The 24,127-nt window shown below is 42.6% G+C and overlaps 2 protein-coding genes across 4 annotated transcripts; one reads left to right on the top strand and one right to left on the bottom strand.

Moving 5' to 3' along the window:
- Nucleotides 1–12,291: 12,291 nt before the first annotated feature.
- TPT (triose-phosphate transporter-like protein) lies at nt 12,292–14,312 on the bottom strand. The gene is made up of 2 exons (XM_028179952.2): nt 13,734–14,312; nt 12,292–12,965 (listed from the first exon to the last, which is right to left on the bottom strand). The coding sequence occupies exons 1-2, from the start codon at nt 14,053–14,055 to the stop codon at nt 12,352–12,354; spliced, it is 936 nt and encodes a 311-aa protein (XP_028035753.2). The 5' UTR covers nt 14,056–14,312; the 3' UTR covers nt 12,292–12,351.
- Nucleotides 14,313–18,265: 3,953 nt separating this feature from the next.
- Nucleotides 18,266–22,944, top strand: app (Palmitoyltransferase app). 3 transcript variants are annotated; one of them, XM_089736956.1, is made up of 5 exons: nt 18,310–18,622; nt 19,963–20,074; nt 21,516–22,304; nt 22,390–22,511; nt 22,581–22,944. In XM_089736956.1, exons 3-5 carry the CDS (start codon nt 21,567–21,569, stop codon nt 22,903–22,905), a joined length of 1,185 nt encoding a protein of 394 aa, XP_089593082.1. In that variant the 5' UTR covers nt 18,310–18,622; nt 19,963–20,074; nt 21,516–21,566; the 3' UTR covers nt 22,906–22,944. The 3 variants fall into 3 exon arrangements, with proteins under 3 accessions (XP_089593084.1, XP_089593082.1, XP_089593083.1); XM_089736957.1 differs by having other exon boundaries at nt 19,963–20,078; XM_089736958.1 differs by lacking the exon at nt 19,963–20,074 and having other exon boundaries at nt 18,266–18,622.
- The last annotated feature ends 1,183 nt before the right edge of the window (nt 22,945–24,127 follow it).

Below are 24,127 nucleotides of genomic sequence, written 5' to 3'. Positions count from 1 at the left end.
AACTGGTCGCTGTCTATACATGGAAGATATCTTAGGAAAACTATTATAGGGGGATTTATGAACGCAATAGAACTCAAAAAAATGATTTTTTGAATTTTTGTCTGTTTTTCTGTGCGTTTGTGCACGCTAATCTCAGAAACAGCTCTGCCGATTTCAATGTGGTTTTCACTAATTTATTGTGGTAAGATTTACTTAACACTTGGTGTTTGTTTCATGCCAATTGGTTCATAAATAAAAAAAGTTATGCCAATTTAAAGAATCACGTAGCTGGGCGTTTGTAGATTGTTTACGTCTGTGCAGCCGCGCGGGTATACAGAGCGCGCCGCTGCCTCCTTGCCGAGCCGAGGGCTCCACGAGTAAATTAACCTATAGGCACGGTTGTTTTCTATAGTTAAAAGATTAGGTTGAAACGTCTTATAATAGTTGTATTATAACTGTAATAAAGTTAAACTGTGTAATAATCTGTAAGTATTTACAATTTAGTTTTATGATAAGTACGTGTTTACCAAACAACGTTGTGTTACTAGGTACTACTTATTGTAAGAATGCCTTGAAAAAAATCCAACCTCTCCCAGCGCAAGCAGGAATGCTAAAAGGATAAAATTAGTTCGATCACAGGAATCTGAAGCAGGTCATGAGGCAATACTCACTACATCTCAGGAACGTCGGGCGAGGTTTCGTGTTAGAGAAACTTCGGCTCAACGAGAATCTCGATTGAGTTCACATTGTTCTCAAATAATGGCCACTCGAATTGGGTTAACAGGGAACAGCGTGACGCAAGTTTGTCCATCGATCGTGAATCTTATACACTATCGCGTGAGTCTGAGACTTTCACTAATAAGGGAATCCCGCCTGAGCTCTCAGAGGGTTCAGACAACAAAAGCATGCCCGGTCTCGAGAGACACTAAAAGAACGGGAAGCACAACTGACTACCGATCGCGTTTCCAGTGAGCCTATGCTTCGTGATCATAGTAAATAAAGCCCAAGGTCAGACGCTAAAAGTTGTGGGTGTAGATATAAGTGTTAACTGCTTTTCACACAGTCAACTCGGTCACACGGTTATGTAGCTCTGTCACATGTTAGTAATCATAGCAACCTGTATGCTTTGATCCCCGATGGCTATACGTCTATGTCGTGTATAGAGAAGCATTACTTTAAATTAGATTTTTCTAAATGATGGTGTTTATAAACCAAAAGATACTTATGTCCTAAAACTGCTGCCCAAAGTCGCTATTCCACGCGGACGAAGTCGCGGGCACAGCTATTTCAAAATAAAATTAGTACCTATGGAAATGGATAGAGGCGCGTGCGCATGGATTCGCCGCGTAGTTCGGTTGGCTCTGGCGGGCCGCGGTGCGCTCCCCCCGCCCCCGCCCCGCCCCGGTTCAACATCGTCATCACGCGGCATGCGCGTGAACATTGGTGGTGGTAGGGCGTTGTGAGTCCGCGCGGGTAAGTACCACCGCCCTGCCTATGTCTGCCGTAAAGCGTTTTGATTTGAAAGCCGGGGCAGGTGTTTTACTAAAAAACTAAAATTTTAAACATGTTTCGAGGTGGGTGGGCGCCTGGGCGGCTTTTACGTTGTTGATGCCTATGGGCTCTGATGACCACATAACAACAGGCGAGCTGAGAGCTAGTCCGCCTACCTCTACAAGAAAAATATGAATGTAAATATTTGTAAAGATGTTGAATGGTGACTACTCAATTATACAAATTTGGATAAAATGTAGCATATCGATAGACCATTTCTTGGATTAACACCTAAAGGAATAATTTATATTTCGGTAATTTAATGTGTTCCGTTAGGATAGGAATTCCCCTTAGTTATTTTAACAATACTTCAGTCAGTGCGGACTCACAAAAGGTCCTACCACAGTAATTACGCAAATTATAATTTTGCGGGTTTGATTTTTATTACAGGATATTATTAAAATTTCTTTACCGTGTGTTCACCCTGTTTCTTCCAACTCCTAAAACCGTCACTAGAGAGCGCTGTAATACGCAAATCCGTTGTCATGATACCCTTGTCACAAGTGACACTGTATCCGTAAATTATTGATTTTTTATTGAATATACAAGTTTTTTTTCTAATCCAAGTTTATTTTCATAATCATCCTTCGGAAAGTCGAACATGGTCCAATACGAGCCGGATAAGAAAACAACTAATGATAAACAACAATTTTAAGTGCAAAAGAACGTTACAAACCGTAATTAACACACAACTATTTCGTTGCTAAGTACTAGTGAATGTGAAGAATGGGCCCGGAAAGTTATATTAAATTACAAACCGATGTTCAAAATAAGATATTTAAGGCACAGGTTAATTTAAAAAAGTCACCTGCGTCTAGAATAACAAGGAAATATATCGAAACGAGATTGCAATTATCGGAACAACATTGGTTAAAGTTTGAAGAAAATCACCAGAATGTTATATTGGGATGCGAAAGTAACGATTATAGCTATTAAACAAAAGGTACAATAACAAACGTTACATCGCGAACTGCATTCTGACCAGGCTAGTTGGGCAAAAGGGCTTTATCTTCAGAGTCATCCAACGGATGGATAAACCGAAGGTGTTCAGCGTGACGACGTCTGTATCCTGCCCATTCTGTTCGGAAGATCACTTGCTTTATCAATGCAAGAAATTTGTACAAGAAGCAATCGAAAATCGCCGGGAGTTCATCCAGAAGAGAAAACTGTGTTTCAATTGCTTCGGAGCTAACCATTCGGTAACACAGTGCAAACGACGCACGGCTTGTCGGCGCTGTGGCCGACGTCATCATTCGCTGCTGCACCAGGAAGGCGGCACACACAATCCGGCCCTGGCGGGCCCTAGTCAGCCCGCTAATCAACAGCGGGAGCCAGCACAAGAACCGCAGGCGGCGGATCACGTGGAGCGTGTTGTCAGCCATTTTTCTAACAGTGAAATGAGATCAAGTAGTCAAGTAATGTTAGCTACCGCATTAGTTAATGTATCCAGCAAGGGTATGTATCACACACTTAGGACATTGTTGGATCAGGGCTCTCAAGCCTCGTTTATTAGTGAACACGCAGTTCAACTTTTGCAGCTTTGAAGGTTGCCAGTTCGAAGTACCATATCTGGTTTAGGAGGAGAAAAATCTAGTATTTCAGTAAAACATATGGTTCAATTTAAAGTACAGTCCACATATAACTCTTTTAGCTATCCCGTTCAAGCCTATGTTTTTAAACTGCCTAACATCCACTCTTCCTTCACAGCAAATTAAATTTCAGGATTGGCCGGTATTTTTGCAATTGCAGATGGCTGATCCAGGATATGGTACACCAAGCAATATAGATCTTCTACTAGGCGCTAATGTGTATGGTCAGGTTTTGTCAGAAGGCATATTGAGAAATCCACCTGGAACCTTGACAGCTCAAAATACACAGCTGGGATGGATTCTGTCGGGACGAGTTTAGGTTAGTGGGGATACTCCTTGCATTATTAGCGCACATACCCATGACAAATCGATCAATGATTTGCTGCGTCAGTTCAGGGAGATTGAAACTGACTAGCATCATCCACTTTTATCCAAGGAAGAAGAATCCTGTGAAAGATACTTTGAATCCACTACAACTAGGGACAGTTTGGGTCGTTATGTTGTAGGTCTTCCTTTTCGCGACAACAATCCACTTGCTCAAGAAGAAACTTGAAAATAATCCAGTCTTGAAGCAAGAATAATCCAAGGTAATAAATGTAGCCACCTGGCTATGAATCATATAGAAGTAATTAATGACAAACAAGAAGCTGCTAAACCAGGATGCGTTTATCTACCTCATCATGCAGTTGGTTGTTCGCGAGGACAAAAGTACAACGAAGGTCGGCGTTGTTTTCGACGCTTCGTGTAGGGGTACCAGCAGCAAGTCATTGAACAATGATTTATTGGTAGGTCCAAGGCTTCAACCAGAGTTACGACACATAATTATGAAATGGCGTACTTATCCTATATGTTTCGCAGCGGACATAGCTAAGATGTATCGAATGGTCAAGGGCGTACCAGAGCATACTGACTTCCAGCGAGTACTGTGGAGAGAGAATCCTAGTGAAGAAGTCAAGGACTGCAGGCTGTTAAGAGTTACCTTTGGTGTTTCGTCGGCCCCATATCTAGCAGTTAAGAGTTTGCAACAAGTGGCAAAGGACTGAACCCACCATCGCTCTGGTTTGGCTGAAGGGACAGCCAAATCGATGGAAGACCTTCGTCGCAAATCGAGTGACTGAAATCTTGACAGTTTTTAAACAACGACCAATGGTCGCTTGTGGAGTCATGCCAGAATCCAGCCGATTGTGCATCCCGGGGGCTGGCTCCACAAGAATTTATCCACTGTGAACTCTGGTTCCATGGCCCTACGTTTTTAAGAGAATCCACGTATGTATCGCCAACGGTAAACATATCGACTGATTTAGAAGCCAAGCCGTTGAAGTCTCATCACCTAACTATTTCCGAAGTGGCTAGGTCAGATCTCCAGACATGGACGAAGTATTTATTTTTATAAAAAATGGTTAGAGTGGTCGCGTTTTGCATTCCATTTATTAATAAATTAAGGTCAAAGCGATATCCTTCTTACTTGATGGGTTCCGAATGAGATCATGCATTAAAGATAGGAATTAAGGTTTGTCAGACTCAGGCGTTTTCTAAAGATATTGAGCAAATAAATAATACAAAAAATGACTCAGCAGTTCTGGCGTAAGTGGTCTGCCGAGTACCTCACGACTCTAAATCAGAGATATTAGTGGACTAAAACTACACCAGAACCCCATTTAGGTGACGTTGTTCTTGTTAAGGAAGATGGCCTCCCTCCTTCAAAATGGTTATTCGGTTTGATAGAAGAGAAGCACACTGATCCAGATAATGTCACAAGGGTACTATCAAATGTAAGAAATCTAAAATTGTAAGACCAGTCTCCAAACTTTGCATTTTGCCTATCGCTTTTTAACATTACTTACCTGAATAACTGTAGATATTTCATGCAATGTATGTAACTTAAATGTATCTTTGGATGCATCAGCTATTAAGTATTTTGTTATTGTTTAGTTGTAAGTAAGTACGAACTGTTTAAAAGCAACCCTTGACTGAACTTTGTCGTTATTATGGTTTCTTTAATGTGTAAGTTTATATTTAGTTCATGTTGAGCAGTTCTTTATTGATTACTATTAGGTTAAGATGTTACGGTTTCATGGAGATGTTAATTGTACATGTAAAATTTGATGGCCTTATTGTTGGCTATGAACTTTTGTAGTTCATGGTGGGCGGAATGTTCACCCTGTTTCTTCCAACTCCTAAAACCGTCACTAGAGAGCGCTGTAATACGCAAATCCGTTGTCATGATACCCTTGTCACAAGTGACACTGTATCCGTAAATTATTGATTTTTTATTGAATATACAAGTTTTTTTTCTAATCCAAGTTTATTTTCATAATCATCCTTCGGAAAGTCGAACATGGTCCAATACGAGCCGGATAAGAAAACAACTAATGATAAACAACAATTTTAAGTGCAAAAGAACGTTACAAACCGTAATTAACACACAACTATTTCGTTGCTAAGTACTAGTGAATGTGAAGAATGGGCCCGGAAAGTTATATTAAATTACAAACCGATGTTCAAAATAAGATATTTAAGGCACAGGTTAATTTAAAAAAGTCACCTGCGTCTAGAATAACAAGGAAATATATCGAAACGAGATTGCAATTATCGGAACAACATTGGTTAAAGTTTGAAGAAAATCACCAGAATGTTATATTGGGATGCGAAAGTAACGATTATAGCTATTAAACAAAAGGTACAATAACAAACGTTACATCGCGAACTGCATTCTGACCAGGCTAGTTGGGCAAAAGGGCTTTATCTTCAGAGTCATCCAACGGATGGATAAACCGAAGGTGTTCAGCGTGACGACGTCTGTATCCTGCCCATTCTGTTCGGAAGATCACTTGCTTTATCAATGCAAGAAATTTGTACAAGAAGCAATCGAAAATCGCCGGGAGTTCATCCAGAAGAGAAAACTGTGTTTCAATTGCTTCGGAGCTAACCATTCGGTAACACAGTGCAAACGACGCACGGCTTGTCGGCGCTGTGGCCGACGTCATCATTCGCTGCTGCACCAGGAAGGCGGCACACACAATCCGGCCCTGGCGGGCCCTAGTCAGCCCGCTAATCAACAGCGGGAGCCAGCACAAGAACCGCAGGCGGCGGATCACGTGGAGCGTGTTGTCAGCCATTTTTCTAACAGTGAAATGAGATCAAGTAGTCAAGTAATGTTAGCTACCGCATTAGTTAATGTATCCAGCAAGGGTATGTATCACACACTTAGGACATTGTTGGATCAGGGCTCTCAAGCCTCGTTTATTAGTGAACACGCAGTTCAACTTTTGCAGCTTTGAAGGTTGCCAGTTCGAAGTACCATATCTGGTTTAGGAGGAGAAAAATCTAGTATTTCAGTAAAACATATGGTTCAATTTAAAGTACAGTCCACATATAACTCTTTTAGCTATCCCGTTCAAGCCTATGTTTTTAAACTGCCTAACATCCACTCTTCCTTCACAGCAAATTAAATTTCAGGATTGGCCGGTATTTTTGCAATTGCAGATGGCTGATCCAGGATATGGTACACCAAGCAATATAGATCTTCTACTAGGCGCTAATGTGTATGGTCAGGTTTTGTCAGAAGGCATATTGAGAAATCCACCTGGAACCTTGACAGCTCAAAATACACAGCTGGGATGGATTCTGTCGGGACGAGTTTAGGTTAGTGGGGATACTCCTTGCATTATTAGCGCACATACCCATGACAAATCGATCAATGATTTGCTGCGTCAGTTCAGGGAGATTGAAACTGACTAGCATCATCCACTTTTATCCAAGGAAGAAGAATCCTGTGAAAGATACTTTGAATCCACTACAACTAGGGACAGTTTGGGTCGTTATGTTGTAGGTCTTCCTTTTCGCGACAACAATCCACTTGCTCAAGAAGAAACTTGAAAATAATCCAGTCTTGAAGCAAGAATAATCCAAGGTAATAAATGTAGCCACCTGGCTATGAATCATATAGAAGTAATTAATGACAAACAAGAAGCTGCTAAACCAGGATGCGTTTATCTACCTCATCATGCAGTTGGTTGTTCGCGAGGACAAAAGTACAACGAAGGTCGGCGTTGTTTTCGACGCTTCGTGTAGGGGTACCAGCAGCAAGTCATTGAACAATGATTTATTGGTAGGTCCAAGGCTTCAACCAGAGTTACGACACATAATTATGAAATGGCGTACTTATCCTATATGTTTCGCAGCGGACATAGCTAAGATGTATCGAATGGTCAAGGGCGTACCAGAGCATACTGACTTCCAGCGAGTACTGTGGAGAGAGAATCCTAGTGAAGAAGTCAAGGACTGCAGGCTGTTAAGAGTTACCTTTGGTGTTTCGTCGGCCCCATATCTAGCAGTTAAGAGTTTGCAACAAGTGGCAAAGGACTGAACCCACCATCGCTCTGGTTTGGCTGAAGGGACAGCCAAATCGATGGAAGACCTTCGTCGCAAATCGAGTGACTGAAATCTTGACAGTTTTTAAACAACGACCAATGGTCGCTTGTGGAGTCATGCCAGAATCCAGCCGATTGTGCATCCCGGGGGCTGGCTCCACAAGAATTTATCCACTGTGAACTCTGGTTCCATGGCCCTACGTTTTTAAGAGAATCCACGTATGTATCGCCAACGGTAAACATATCGACTGATTTAGAAGCCAAGCCGTTGAAGTCTCATCACCTAACTATTTCCGAAGTGGCTAGGTCAGATCTCCAGACATGGACGAAGTATTTATTTTTATAAAAAATGGTTAGAGTGGTCGCGTTTTGCATTCCATTTATTAATAAATTAAGGTCAAAGCGATATCCTTCTTACTTGATGGGTTCCGAATGAGATCATGCATTAAAGATAGGAATTAAGGTTTGTCAGACTCAGGCGTTTTCTAAAGATATTGAGCAAATAAATAATACAAAAAATGACTCAGCAGTTCTGGCGTAAGTGGTCTGCCGAGTACCTCACGACTCTAAATCAGAGATATTAGTGGACTAAAACTACACCAGAACCCCATTTAGGTGACGTTGTTCTTGTTAAGGAAGATGGCCTCCCTCCTTCAAAATGGTTATTCGGTTTGATAGAAGAGAAGCACACTGATCCAGATAATGTCACAAGGGTACTATCAAATGTAAGAAATCTAAAATTGTAAGACCAGTCTCCAAACTTTGCATTTTGCCTATCGCTTTTTAACATTACTTACCTGAATAACTGTAGATATTTCATGCAATGTATGTAACTTAAATGTATCTTTGGATGCATCAGCTATTAAGTATTTTGTTATTGTTTAGTTGTAAGTAAGTACGAACTGTTTAAAAGCAACCCTTGACTGAACTTTGTCGTTATTATGGTTTCTTTAATGTGTAAGTTTATATTTAGTTCATGTTGAGCAGTTCTTTATTGATTACTATTAGGTTAAGATGTTACGGTTTCATGGAGATGTTAATTGTACATGTAAAATTTGATGGCCTTATTGTTGGCTATGAACTTTTGTAGTTCATGGTGGGCGGAATGTTCACCCTGTTTCTTCCAACTCCTAAAACCGTCACTAGAGAGCGCTGTAATACGCAAATCCGTTGTCATGATACCCTTGTCACAAGTGACACTGTATCCGTAAATTATTGATTTTTTATTGAATATACAAGTTTTTTTTCTAATCCAAGTTTATTTTCATAATCATCCTTCGGAAAGTCGAACATGGTCCAATACGAGCCGGATAAGAAAACAACTAATGATAAACAACAATTTTAAGTGCAAAAGAACGTTACAAACCGTAATTAACACACAACTATTTCGTTGCTAAGTACTAGTGAATGTGAAGAATGGGCCCGGAAAGTTATATTAAATTACAAACCGATGTTCAAAATAAGATATTTAAGGCACAGGTTAATTTAAAAAAGTCACCTGCGTCTAGAATAACAAGGAAATATATCGAAACGAGATTGCAATTATCGGAACAACATTGGTTAAAGTTTGAAGAAAATCACCAGAATGTTATATTGGGATGCGAAAGTAACGATTATAGCTATTAAACAAAAGGTACAATAACAAACGTTACATCGCGAACTGCATTCTGACCAGGCTAGTTGGGCAAAAGGGCTTTATCTTCAGAGTCATCCAACGGATGGATAAACCGAAGGTGTTCAGCGTGACGACGTCTGTATCCTGCCCATTCTGTTCGGAAGATCACTTGCTTTATCAATGCAAGAAATTTGTACAAGAAGCAATCGAAAATCGCCGGGAGTTCATCCAGAAGAGAAAACTGTGTTTCAATTGCTTCGGAGCTAACCATTCGGTAACACAGTGCAAACGACGCACGGCTTGTCGGCGCTGTGGCCGACGTCATCATTCGCTGCTGCACCAGGAAGGCGGCACACACAATCCGGCCCTGGCGGGCCCTAGTCAGCCCGCTAATCAACAGCGGGAGCCAGCACAAGAACCGCAGGCGGCGGATCACGTGGAGCGTGTTGTCAGCCATTTTTCTAACAGTGAAATGAGATCAAGTAGTCAAGTAATGTTAGCTACCGCATTAGTTAATGTATCCAGCAAGGGTATGTATCACACACTTAGGACATTGTTGGATCAGGGCTCTCAAGCCTCGTTTATTAGTGAACACGCAGTTCAACTTTTGCAGCTTTGAAGGTTGCCAGTTCGAAGTACCATATCTGGTTTAGGAGGAGAAAAATCTAGTATTTCAGTAAAACATATGGTTCAATTTAAAGTACAGTCCACATATAACTCTTTTAGCTATCCCGTTCAAGCCTATGTTTTTAAACTGCCTAACATCCACTCTTCCTTCACAGCAAATTAAATTTCAGGATTGGCCGGTATTTTTGCAATTGCAGATGGCTGATCCAGGATATGGTACACCAAGCAATATAGATCTTCTACTAGGCGCTAATGTGTATGGTCAGGTTTTGTCAGAAGGCATATTGAGAAATCCACCTGGAACCTTGACAGCTCAAAATACACAGCTGGGATGGATTCTGTCGGGACGAGTTTAGGTTAGTGGGGATACTCCTTGCATTATTAGCGCACATACCCATGACAAATCGATCAATGATTTGCTGCGTCAGTTCAGGGAGATTGAAACTGACTAGCATCATCCACTTTTATCCAAGGAAGAAGAATCCTGTGAAAGATACTTTGAATCCACTACAACTAGGGACAGTTTGGGTCGTTATGTTGTAGGTCTTCCTTTTCGCGACAACAATCCACTTGCTCAAGAAGAAACTTGAAAATAATCCAGTCTTGAAGCAAGAATAATCCAAGGTAATAAATGTAGCCACCTGGCTATGAATCATATAGAAGTAATTAATGACAAACAAGAAGCTGCTAAACCAGGATGCGTTTATCTACCTCATCATGCAGTTGGTTGTTCGCGAGGACAAAAGTACAACGAAGGTCGGCGTTGTTTTCGACGCTTCGTGTAGGGGTACCAGCAGCAAGTCATTGAACAATGATTTATTGGTAGGTCCAAGGCTTCAACCAGAGTTACGACACATAATTATGAAATGGCGTACTTATCCTATATGTTTCGCAGCGGACATAGCTAAGATGTATCGAATGGTCAAGGGCGTACCAGAGCATACTGACTTCCAGCGAGTACTGTGGAGAGAGAATCCTAGTGAAGAAGTCAAGGACTGCAGGCTGTTAAGAGTTACCTTTGGTGTTTCGTCGGCCCCATATCTAGCAGTTAAGAGTTTGCAACAAGTGGCAAAGGACTGAACCCACCATCGCTCTGGTTTGGCTGAAGGGACAGCCAAATCGATGGAAGACCTTCGTCGCAAATCGAGTGACTGAAATCTTGACAGTTTTTAAACAACGACCAATGGTCGCTTGTGGAGTCATGCCAGAATCCAGCCGATTGTGCATCCCGGGGGCTGGCTCCACAAGAATTTATCCACTGTGAACTCTGGTTCCATGGCCCTACGTTTTTAAGAGAATCCACGTATGTATCGCCAACGGTAAACATATCGACTGATTTAGAAGCCAAGCCGTTGAAGTCTCATCACCTAACTATTTCCGAAGTGGCTAGGTCAGATCTCCAGACATGGACGAAGTATTTATTTTTATAAAAAATGGTTAGAGTGGTCGCGTTTTGCATTCCATTTATTAATAAATTAAGGTCAAAGCGATATCCTTCTTACTTGATGGGTTCCGAATGAGATCATGCATTAAAGATAGGAATTAAGGTTTGTCAGACTCAGGCGTTTTCTAAAGATATTGAGCAAATAAATAATACAAAAAATGACTCAGCAGTTCTGGCGTAAGTGGTCTGCCGAGTACCTCACGACTCTAAATCAGAGATATTAGTGGACTAAAACTACACCAGAACCCCATTTAGGTGACGTTGTTCTTGTTAAGGAAGATGGCCTCCCTCCTTCAAAATGGTTATTCGGTTTGATAGAAGAGAAGCACACTGATCCAGATAATGTCACAAGGGTACTATCAAATGTAAGAAATCTAAAATTGTAAGACCAGTCTCCAAACTTTGCATTTTGCCTATCGCTTTTTAACATTACTTACCTGAATAACTGTAGATATTTCATGCAATGTATGTAACTTAAATGTATCTTTGGATGCATCAGCTATTAAGTATTTTGTTATTGTTTAGTTGTAAGTAAGTACGAACTGTTTAAAAGCAACCCTTGACTGAACTTTGTCGTTATTATGGTTTCTTTAATGTGTAAGTTTATATTTAGTTCATGTTGAGCAGTTCTTTATTGATTACTATTAGGTTAAGATGTTACGGTTTCATGGAGATGTTAATTGTACATGTAAAATTTGATGGCCTTATTGTTGGCTATGAACTTTTGTAGTTCATGGTGGGCGGAATGTTCACCCTGTTTCTTCCAACTCCTAAAACCGTCACTAGAGAGCGCTGTAATACGCAAATCCGTTGTCATGATACCCTTGTCACAAGTGACACTGTATCCGTAAATTATTGATTTTTTATTGAATATACAAGTTTTTTTTCTAATCCAAGTTTATTTTCATAATCATCCTTCGGAAAGTCGAACACCGTGGAAGTCAATCGTGAACTCACTAACTTGTGGGGCGTGTTCCGGCGATCAGGGCGGGACAGAACTTAAACAAAAAAAATGTAACTTTGACCTCTCTCGAGGTGGCATATAAACATTTTTTTTTTTAATTTTGCTGGTTAAAACTCTTGGATCTCAAGGATATGAATGAAACCAAACGGTAGAAATAAAAGTTTATTGTAACATGAGAAACAGCGTTCGAACATTAAAGTGATCGAATGTCAGACTGGCAGCGCGGGGCGGGGGGCGCGGCGGGCGGCCGCTCGGGCTCGGTCATAAGCCAGCACACCCAGCACTGCCACCGACATGCCCACCACGTTCAGCGGCGGCGCCGGGTTCCTCAGCACCACCAGCGACGCGCCCACCACCACGGCGCGCTTCGCAGCCGACGCCACTGAGTACGTCAGCGGCGACACTCGCGACAACACCGAGAACGCAGCCACCGCCTGCAGCCACGCCAGCACCCCGTCCGCCAGCAGCAGCGGGCCCGCGCGGTTCCACGCCACCTGGGCGCGCAGTACGGCGCCGGCGTCCCGCACCAACCACAACGGAGCCATCGGCACCAGCGCCAGACCCGACAACGTCGCCAGCAGTCGCAAGTGGTGCACGCCGGAGTCCTGCAGCGCGCGCTTCGAATACAGATGCTGCAGCGCCAACAGCGCGGCGGACGTGAGCGCGGCTCCCAGCCCCAGCGCATCGAACTGCAGCTCGGTGAGCGAGGCGAGCGCGACCCCGCCCGCGATCACGAGCAGCGCGCCCGCCACGCCGCGAGACACGCGCTCCCCAAACAGTACGCGAGCCAGCCCCGCCGTCCAGAGAGGAGTCGTCGCTTTCACTGTAAGCGAGACGAAGTCTGTTCACTGTGCACTGTAGTCTGTGCTAATTTGAATACCGTTTTTTTTTTATGTTCTAGTGTTAACCTTAACTATTTGTAGAAAATGAAGTTTTAGTCCTGCTAAAAAATGGTGTTCGTTAAAAATCTATAATCTTTTATTTTGCACTTTCACAAATGGGTTGTGAATGAATTTTTGACCAAAAACTCAACAAATACCATACTCAACCACATTATTCATCAGATTTGGGTCCAGCCGACTTCTTTCTTTCGCCTAAACTCAAATTACCACTTTGTGGCACCCTTTTCATTCAGTAGAAGACATAAATGAGAATTTGTGGCAAGAACTGAACTCAATTCCTGAAAAAGTATTTAAAAAATGTTTTGATGATTGGATTCTTCATTGTCATAAGTGTATCTTTTCTAAACTACTTACGAGGATACTTTGAAATAGATAAAATAAATTGGGATGAATAACTAACATTTTGTGTATTATTGATTTCTTTTTCAGATAATTTTTTGACAGAGTGGTATACAAATATAGATATTAGACACCCAGACAATAAGCAAAGGAAGTTGGTCATCACACAAACGTTTTCCTGATGCTGGTATCAAACCTGCTATCTTTGGTCTAGCAGTAAAGGGCATTAACTTCTGTACCACCAAGTCGATCTAATTAAAAATAGCTTCAAAGGTTGATGCTGAAGGTCTATAATGAAGGAATATGAGTTTTCCATCAGTGTAATGCTCACAGCTGTACAACAAACAAACCTGTGTGGGCATAGGAGACTGGCACTTTCCAAATGGAAACTTGCGAGCACAGTGTGGTAAGGAGTTTGGCGATCGCCAAGGGTACTAAGACACGGGTCCAATAGTCCGTCGGCCATCGCGTCGAACGTACTCCACATAGGGCTAGCGCGGGTACACTCAGCGAGGCCGCTGCACACAGCTGTACTGCTGTCATAGTTAGTGGAAATGGTAGCTCTGTTAATGCCAGTTTGCCCACGACATTACTGGCTGAACTTAACATATACCACGCTGCGCACAAGAAGCCAACTATTAGTGTCTCGCGCCTGGAGCCGGTTGTACCCATTGCGCTTTTTTTTTTATCAGAAAGTACTCTAAAGCAAAGTTGCTATCACAGAATCACTGAAGATCTTTAATTCATTATTATTCCGTAAATACACGAGATAATTTTGTGTAACATATACATTTGTGGTAATCAGGCTTGCTTATATTATATTGTAATGTAACAAGGAACAATTTCATTTTCATTTAATGTGAATGTGGCATGTGGCATTGGCATTTGGCATTTGGCACAGAGACTAGTTTAAGAATTACTCTATCATAGACTAATTTGACACAGGTAGTTCTTCTTCTTCTTTATTTTTGTCTCCGGGACGGGTTGTGCATTAGCCAATGTCAAGTAATAAGATTTTTAATTCGCCGTTTTAATTATTTACAGTTGATGAGTAATAATAAACGAACGAAACTTAATCAATTGGCATGAAATTAAATTAAATGAAATGACATGATATGAAATGAAATATAATCTCAGTAAAATGGTGGTCGTTTACTGAGACTTTCAGTGAATTTTTTGGAGGATCCCGAGAAGATACGTTCAGCGGCTTTGTTTGATTTTCCTACATTTGTGCACTTTCACAGATACTAAGCAGTTAATAAACCACCGTTATTGCATATTTAAACCTGAAGAAACACTAAATAGACAAAAAAACATCACTCAAATTCACTCATCGCGTTCCTGCGTTTTGTTATATAATTATTGATATACTAGCGACCCGCCCTCGCTTCGCTTCGGAAACATTAAAACACACATGAAACCAAAAAAATAAAATAAAATAAAAATAAAAAAAAGTAGCCTATGTTCATCAGGGACAATGTCGGCATCTAATGGAAAAAGAATTTTTCAAATCGGTCCAGTAGTTTCGGAGCCTATTCGAAACAAACAAACAAACAAATCTTTCCTCTTTATAATATTAGTATAGAAGTATAGATTTCTAGTTTTCTGCCAACTTCACTGGCTACCACAATTTCGGCTTCTGTAGTGGAGATAGCGAACGATGTTTGTCGCTGACTGATCCATGAAACTGTGCTTCCAGAATAGCGACCGATTACTCCCGTCGTGGAACGTCCAGTTTCTGGATCGCCTCCGTGGTCAGCGTCGTTAAATCTTTCTAGGATTCCAGATTTGAGACCAGCTTTATAGGAGATCCCATGCGAAATGGTACCTTGATATAGCGTAAGATACGTTTTACCTTGAGCCAATTTTTCTGTGCAGGTTTTTCCAACTTTTTTGAGACAACTCCGATAGCATAAGCAATGTCAGGCCGTGTACCAGCCATTAAGTATGCCAGAGCACCGACAGCTTCTCTATACGGGAAACAGGAATCTTCCGTTTCTTCTTTCCCTTCTTGAAGAGTCTCTCTCTCAATAGGTGTGAAAACAGGATTGCAGTCACTCTTTTGAAAGCGGTCTAATACTTTTTTCGCGTATGCCTCTTGATTGATGAAGATGGAGCCATCCTTTCCTCGACGGATTACCGATGGAAGACCAAGATAATATGTCACTGGTTTCGTCGTTATGCGCAGTCTCTTCTTCGAATGTTCTAACTAAGAAGGCTTTAGCCGTGTCTTCATCAGTGGCAGCTACTAATCTGTAATCGACATACAAGGAGATCAGTAGTTTCTTTCCGTTAACTTCTTTGAATATAAGCAGCAATCAGCATCGGACTGTTTGAATCTGACATCCAATAGGATCTCTTGTAAGTAAGAGTTCCAGCACCTTGGTGCTTGTTTAAGTCCGTACAGGCTACGATTATGCTTGAAAACAGTAGACGTAGACGTTCCTTCCGTGAGGTTGCACCCTTCTGGCGGTTGAACGTATATTTCTTTCTCGAGCTTTCCGTTCAGAAAGGCAGTGCAGACGTCGAATCGGACCAGGCGTAAGTTTTCCTGTGCACTAATACTGAGTAGTGCTCGTAGAGTAGTCAGGCGTGCCACAGGACTGAAGGTCTGGTCATAGTTTACTCCTTTCCTTTGTCTGTACCCTTTTACGACAAGTCGAGCCTTGTATTGGTCGATTGTGCCATCTGAATTTCGTGTGATCCATAAAACCCATTTGCAGGGAAGTGCTTTTCGTCCTTTTGGCAATGCACACGGCGTCCAAACGTTCAGGTCTTCGAAGGATTTTAATTCGCTATCCTATTCCTATTGGCCTTTGCCATTCTTCGCAATCGTCCCTTTTCATAGTTGTATTTCCCTCGTGAACGTGTGTTTGCTCTGGAATTGCAACTTCTCTTTCTGAGTTCGTGTTTGGTGTTATGGTAATCGGGTATTCTCTTGTCTCAACTTCTGTTTTAGGAATTTCACTATTACAGATGGAAAGAGGTTTCTCATCGAAGATTACGTCACGAGAGCGGACGAGCGTAGGGTATTTTTGTCTGTGACCCTGATACGGTAGCAATCTTCGTCGTACCCTCTGTTCTCTCTTTCGCTTACTCCGTTTTGTTCCGGTGTATACAGGGGGGGTGACGAGTTGCTGTACTATTCCACGAGTGGCTAAAACGCGTTGTCAAATTTACCGCTGTTGTCACTTAGTAGGCATTTTATGGTGTGTCCGACTGTTTTAGTTTGAGCGATCATTAAAACTAACTTGTTTTTGACCTGTGACTTTTTGCGTATAAAGTACACCGTACGGTAGCCAGTAAAATCGTCTTTAAACAAAACGTAGTACTGATAATTTGAGAAGCTAGGTTGAAACGGTCCACAAACGTCAGTGTGTACGATTTATCCGGGCGCGGTAGCTCCGGTTCTTCTACCAAATTTAAATCGATGCGCCTTTCCAAAGATGCAGCCTTCACAGGTCTCTTTATCCATTGGCTGGTTTAGAGCTAGTTCCCGTTGGTTCGTCGCTCTTACGTATCTTTTATTTTAGTGAGCGAGTCTCTCGTGGTACTCGTTGCTGTAGTTGTAAAGACTTCGGGTAGTGTTTCTAACAGTACGGGTTTTACTTCCAATCGATATGAGCCACCTTGATTTTATCTCTTCCCTATTAAGCATACTTTTCCGTTGACAATGACGTTGCATTCAGTTGTCCTGGATGAAAAGGTGCTGTTTGGGACTCGGTCGTGAAGTGCTAGTAGGGGAAAAAGGTTCTTGCTTATGGCTGGAAGTCTTGCAGGCTGATGTCGATTTGTTTCCTGTTAACATATTATTCTCTGAGCTGTACTTTTCCTTTGCCTTTGACACGGACTTCATTACCAGTGGGCGTTGTAACAGTGTAGTTCTCATTGAAATGTTCGTAGGCTTGGGAAATATCAGATCTGTTGGTGACGTGGCTTGTTGCGCTATTATCGATGTACCAGTTCTCGTTGTCCCGTGAAACGGTGAAGATTTCGTTGTCTTCTAAAGACATGTGTAACAAGTTAGCGGTCTTTGAAGTAGAAGGCATTGCTGTCTGGTCCGGATTTTGGCTATTAGGAGGTCTACCGTCACGGATCCATCCCACAAAGTACGCAACTGTCAACGTACTTTGTGGTCAATACCCAGGCAGTAGTTGCGTTTAAGCTACTTGCCCTTCTTCTTCTTCGTATTCGAAACCAGGGCTTCCGATTGATGCGAGGGTGCATTATTACCTTGCAGTGCCCTTTCAAATGCGCAGAGATGACTGGTTAGGTTTTCTACGGTACGGTTGGATTTGGGCAGGAGGAGCCAACTACTTCTGAAGCTGAAGTATGAATCGTCAAGCGTGTCCAGTATTTTACAAGCAAGAAGCAGTTCGGGTAGCTCTTGGTTACTGTCCTTCTTGAGTTCTTGATTCAGTTCAGTCCAAATGCTCTTTAATTTTGACGTGTGGGTGGCTATGTCGTCTGCTTGATCCTTCTTAAAGCTGAAGAAACTCATACACAGGTTATAGGTTTTGTCCTCATTTGTTACGCCGAACAGCCTGTGGAGCTCTAACCAGACATCACGTACTTTAGTGAACCGCATAACTTTTCGAAGTGTGTCTTCTTGCATATTGGTGGTAAGTATTAGGATAGCACTGGCATCAGCTTTATCAAACTTATTACTTAATAAACTTAACTTAACATTACTTTTGAGAGTGCTCGATTGTGCGAAGCGTTGCTGTAGTTGAAACATTCAACGTTGAGCATTATGCCGCTTAATGCGCTCTTGTGCTGTAATTGGAAAACAGGGTCTATGTATGTAGTGCCTACATACATAAATTCTTTTTCTATTCTGTGGTGCGCTGTCAAGCCTAAAATTTTAACTACCATTTGTCAACGTTGTAATATTCTCATTCTTACAAAAATCATTCTTTCATTCATTCTAGATGAAAATAAAGAAACAAGTTTAAGTTTGTTACCTACAATTTCTCAATTTGAAAATAGATATACGTTTTAAATTGACAGAAATCAATATCACTGTGCTAAAGTGCTGATTTCAAAGAAAGATAAGATAAAACATACGATGGTGATGTCACGAGAAACTAGTCTACATTAAACATTCAAAACTAATTTAATTTGTTTTCACAACTTTTTGTTTTGAAATAGAATTCTTGTGATTAACAACAATAGAATACAAGATAAATTGTAATCGATTTCGGAACTAACAACTATCAAAGGGGAAATCTTGAGAAAGGTAAGGTCATTATATTAGTCAAAACCAAACATTTGTCTACAAAGAACTTGAATAGGGAATCGTTAGCACTATAACTTATTTCCAAGTGTTAACATTAAATGCGAACTTCCAACTGCCGAACAAGCCATAATTGAACCACTTAAACTGCTGATTTGAATAGGCCCTAGTTACTCTGACACCACAACATAGCTTTGTCATTGGCTGTTTAAGCATTCTTCAAGGGGAACAGCATTAGGTGCTAACATCACATGTCTACTTTCAGTTAATAGTTTTCTGTTCATGAACATCACCATTTTATTGGAAAGTAAAAACTTATATTTTTTAAGTATAGAAAAAAAACCACTTTGTTTTTGAAATAAACATACAATAAAATACAAACAATAATAAATAATAGACTCTTTAAGTTTTATAATTCTAGGAAAGCTTGATACCAGGTGATAAATAAACCAGGTGGTTTTATTTATTGGCTATATGTGTAGCAGGTATAAAATCAGTTCTCTTTTTTAAACTTTTTGGTTAAACATATTGTAATTGTATATATATGTGAAATTATAAACATTGATATTTATATTGATCTTCTATTTCAACCACCAATCACACATAAGGATGGTTGATGCTAGAAAATATTTTTGTAAGTTTCTAGGATTGATATTTGTCAGAGTAGACATAATAAAAATACTGAATGTTACTGATTGGATAAATAAATTCTTAAAGTGTTTGATATTCAATTATAGCATAAGTAAAAAGCAAAATTAGTGAGATTAAACTGTAGGTACAATGTAACTATTGCAGCCCAAAGACAGTGTTAATTGTCGGTTTGTCGGTTCTCTTACTGTGTCACCTATGTATTTTCACAGCCATAAATTACTGAAAGCTAGCTAAGGTTACAATTTTCTTTGAGTGTGCACCGCACATGGCCTTTAGTCATTAAAGTATATTAGCTAGCTATTATGTAATGTATATTTATTCCAGATTACTAATCTTTAATAAATATGATGCTGACTAAACTTTTTCATTGCACTAAGGAAACAGCCTACTCTTTAGTGATCTGTGCCTTATAGATATCTGCTTCGCCAGAGGCATACCAAAGCTACTGCCTACTGTTTTGAGAAAATCATACTTAACTTTTCTTTTTCTTGTCCATTTATGTATACATAAGTTTGATAATATAATATTTAATATTTAGTGACTGCACCAGCCTATTTATTTGTGAAAATATACACTTATCCTAATATATTTTGAAAAACAAATTCTCCTAGCCCATTAAATATAAGTTTTATCACAATTTCAAGTAAAAGTTGATAGTCAAACTACTTATAATAAAAAAAATCCCTTTACAGTTTTTTAAATTTATGGGACGGAAGTTAACATAAATTCGGAAGACACACTTAACCTAGTTCACTCCTATCGAGCCACACTACTACATCGTGACATTCTGTGGCAGTATTATATGTAGGTAAATACTTTCTAATCACTATTAACACATCGACGGCCCCTACATACAAAGCTTCATGTCAAAAATTGTGTTTTACAGGAGAGTTTACTGGTGGTAGGACCTCTTGTGAGTCCACGCGGGTGGGTACCACCTCCCTGCCTATTTCTACCGTGAAGGTTTTGTTTGTTGTCAATAGATGGCGCTGTATGTATTTCTAAAACGCGCTATAGACATGTGACAAAGAAAAATACAAAAACGTTTCGTCACATTTGCGGAGATATGCGTGAACACGAATATGTTTGATACATATTACTAGAAGTTTTAGGCGCTTCGCATGATAAGGCGCGATGCCTCAATAAAATAATACAAATCATGATGCGCATACAGTGTAACGTCAGTTAACGTCACACCACGCGTTCATTCACAAACACTACACAAGCGCAACGTGTGAATGTGTTGAACGCGAGCCACATAGTAGGCGTAGTGAGAGGTGGCAGGTTTTTTTTCGTTACGGAATTTCATGATTCGGTCGTCGCGCTCATTGCCGCTCATGGCCCGCAATAAAATCTATGATTGCATAGATTTTATTGCGGGCGGATAGCATGCTAAAAAATTATTAAGCTATTGAGCTTAATAATTTTTTAGACTGTATAAATGTTCACGTAAAGATATCTACATCAACAGTCCTTTTATTTTTAAAAGTTGACATCTTATACGTTTATCTTTAAAATGTTTACTTATAAAATAAAAAAAATTATATGGTAATATATGTGTTGACAAATAGAAAATGATTATGAAATAATAATAAAACGTGGTTTTGGACATGACTCTTTATATGTAGGAACCGTCGACATGCTCATTAATAGGATAAAGGAATAGTACTGTCTTAAACATATGCTCATATAACTTATAACTTTGCCTAAGTATTAGAAGTAGGGTGTGTTATGAACTGCTATAAACAGTTAAACCACCCTGATTAAGATTGCGTTGATGGCTCTGTTGTCCATTTCATACTATTAATTTTATAATTCATAAAATCTATAACATCTCATAAGACAACGGCCATCTATAATTTGACCACAAATAATTAATTTTAAAAGATTGTTAATTGTCTTCCTTGAATGAGGACATGTCCTTCTTCTAAGGATCATTAGGAAAAATATTCAATTAAATGATAGAAATAAACAATAATTATTTTAACTTTCTGTATACTAAGCAGCAATTTCATTGGTGAATACTTAATATTATACCCTTTGTCGCTTCCACAACTCAGACGAATCCTATGATATCTCATATATTAAAATCATCTAAAAGGTGTAGAGCATCAGTCAAACAAAGACACCCCTGAAAAACAATATCCGTCTTCGGTAGTCCGGTAAAGAACTATAGCCCTGTGCACTGGAGCATTGTAGATCCGTATGTTTTCATCACATTAAAATAAATACAATTATTATATAGGCTGAAACGTGAGTTGGGAACGCGAGAGTGGGAGCGGCAGGACATGGTGCGATGGCGTCGCGGCGCGTGACGCGCAAGTGGGAAGTGTTCGCGGGGCGAAACCGGTTCTGGTGCGACGGGCGGCTCATGACTGCACCGCACCCCGGCGTCTTCCTGCTCACACTGGCGCTCATCTGCGGCACGTGCGCGCTGCACTTCGCGTTCGACTGTCCCTTCCTGGCCGTGCGCGTGTCGGCCGCCGTGCCCGCCGTGGGCGCCGCGCTGTTCGTGCTGACGCTGGCGGCGCTGCTGCGGACCGCGCTGTCCGACCCGGGCATCATCCCGCGCGCGGCCACGGCCGAGGCGGCGGCCCTGGAGGCTGCCGAAGCGGGTCGGCCTCCGCCGCGCGCGCGGGAGGTGCTCGTGCGAGGCCGCCCCGTCAAGCTCAAGTACTGCTTCACCTGTAAGATGTTCCGACCTCCGCGCGCGTCGCACTGCTCACTCTGCGACAACTGCGTGGACCGGTTCGACCATCACTGTCCGTGGGTGGGGAACTGCGTGGGCAAGCGCAACTACCGGTCGTTCTACACGTTCGTGGTGTCGCTGTCGTTCCTGGCGGTGTTCGTGTTCGCGTGCGCCGTGACGCACCTGGCGCTGGCGGCGCGGGGCGCGGGCGTGGCGGCGGCGCTGCACGCGTCCCCCGCCTCGGCGCTGGTGGCCGCCGTGTGCTTCCTGTCCGTGTGGTCCGTGCTGGGGCTCGCCGGCTTCCACACGTACCTCGCCTCCACCGACCAGACCACCAACGAGGACGTCGGTATTTTTCGTTCTTGTTCGATCCGTTTCGCATTTTCACTTTCATCGCTTACGACAGAACGCTTCCGTTATTTTTTCGCAGATTAAAGGCTCATTTTCGAGTCGGCGCGGCGTGTCCAACCCGAACCCGTACTCGCGAGGTAACGCCTGCGCCAACTGCTGGTACGTGCTGTGCGGTCCGCTGGCGCCCAGCCTCATCGACCGGTAAGCGGGGCTCCCCGCGGGGCGCGCTCGGGGTTGTCGGCGACGCCTAACGGCGGACGTTGGTTGCAGGCGCGGCGTGTTCACGATCGACGTGAAGGACGAGCTGCCGCCGAGCTTCGTCCGCGCGCTGGGAGCCGTGACCGTGGCCCCGGCGCCGGGCGGCGGCGCGGAGCCGGCCCGCCACGCCTACATGAACAGGTCGCTGGACGTGGAGCCGGCGGGGGCGGGGGCGGGGGCGGGGGGCGCGGTGGCGCTGAGCGCGTCCCGGCTGCGGCTGCTGCACGACACGACCATGATCGACGCGGCGCTGGACCTGGACGAGCCGGAGCCGCCGCCGCACCTGTCGGTGGCGCTGCCGCCCCTCCCCCCGCACCCGCTCACCGACTGCAACTGAACACAGCGATCAATAAATACGTGATATTGTGGATTTCTATGTACTTTGTTTTATTTTCCTTTGTCCTGCGCGTGCTGTTAACCTTTTTTTCTTTTGAAGTGAAACTTCTTTGGAATCGTTGTGATTTCAAACTCGATTAAACGAAAAAAAAGTGTGTGTGTCCGCTCCGACGCACGACTGGAGTTTACTGGATATAAAAAATTAAACGAAACAATACGAGAAATAGTTCTATATTACGACAACACGATACACTACAGATTATTAACAAATTAACGAGACACAAAACAAACGACTAACAAATATATGAAAATACAATAATGAGAGAAACGCGCGATCAGTACGAGGCTTTGTGGCGGACTGCCGGCGCATGTACTAGCATGTCACACGAAATGCGCATAACGCATTTCGTGTGACATGCTAGTACGATTTTGGTCCCCATAATTTTCATACCCCGGGCCTATATATGTAAATCGATTCTAAAGGAGTAAACTCCAATAAGTCCATAGAGACACAAACAGATAAATGTATAGGATTCAGCCGGCGAGAGTATAAGATAGAACACTTTTATACGTGAAGTTGTAGGGAAGAAGTGGAGTATGTGGGACTGGTCCGTGACTGTGTGACCGCGAGAAGGATGTTTTCAGAGCCCTACCCACTAAACGACACCCTTGCACTTTTCGTCCAAGCGTCCGATCCCTCCGAGGCCAGAATCCGGATGAGGTAAGGGGATTACCGTGGTCAACACTACAACCAGATGATGTAGCTCACCCCAAGGACACCCGGCCGACGGAGCCTTCGTGGCGAATTTCTGAAACGTCGGCCGTCTCGGTACGGCAGCCCGTCAGGCCGCCCAGACGGTGTCGCTAGTGTCCCGGAATATCACGCTGGACCAGAACCAGCCTGCCGGGTCGGGACGCGATACACCGCAAACCGGTTGCTCTATTATTGATACTCCTTTTCAGCGCGCTAGAGTGCTAGTAGCGCGGCGCGCGGCGCGCGGCCTCGACCCCCTCAGATCGCCCCGTGACCTTCACCGGGGGGAAGCCACCACCGACAGGGGCCGGGAGGTGCGAGCGTAATTTCTCCTCCGGCCCCCGGCTCGACGGCGACGGATCGGTGCGGAGAGGGAAGAGCTCTCCCTCTCTCGTTCCGTCGCTACCGAGGGCGGCGCGTTGCTCGTCCAATCCAGAGCAAAGCGCCAATGTGTGTACCGCACGCGTGC

This window comes from Bombyx mandarina, chromosome 22, assembly GCF_030267445.1.
Source record: "Bombyx mandarina strain Sakado chromosome 22, ASM3026744v2".
NCBI lineage: Eukaryota > Metazoa > Arthropoda > Insecta > Lepidoptera > Bombycidae > Bombyx > Bombyx mandarina.
This window is presented reverse-complemented; position numbering and strand designations above follow the sequence as displayed.

Excerpts from the sequence above, each read along its gene's own strand:
- app (XM_089736958.1), top strand. The coding sequence starts at position 21,567 with ATGGCGTCGCGGCGCGTGACGCGCAAGTGGGAAGTGTTCGCGGGGCGA. Across the intron at positions 22,305-22,389 it reads ACCAGACCACCAACGAGGAC|ATTAAAGGCTCATTTTCGAG; the intron begins GTCGGTATTTTT and ends ATTTTTTCGCAG. Across the intron at positions 22,512-22,580 it reads GCGCCCAGCCTCATCGACCG|GCGCGGCGTGTTCACGATCG; the intron begins GTAAGCGGGGCT and ends CGTTGGTTGCAG.
- TPT (XM_028179952.2), bottom strand. The coding sequence starts at position 14,055 with ATGGGTACAACCGGCTCCAGGCGCGAGACACTAATAGTTGGCTTCTTG. Across the intron at positions 12,966-13,733 it reads AGTCTCCTATGCCCACACAG|TGAAAGCGACGACTCCTCTC; the intron begins GTTTGTTTGTTG and ends TCTCGCTTACAG.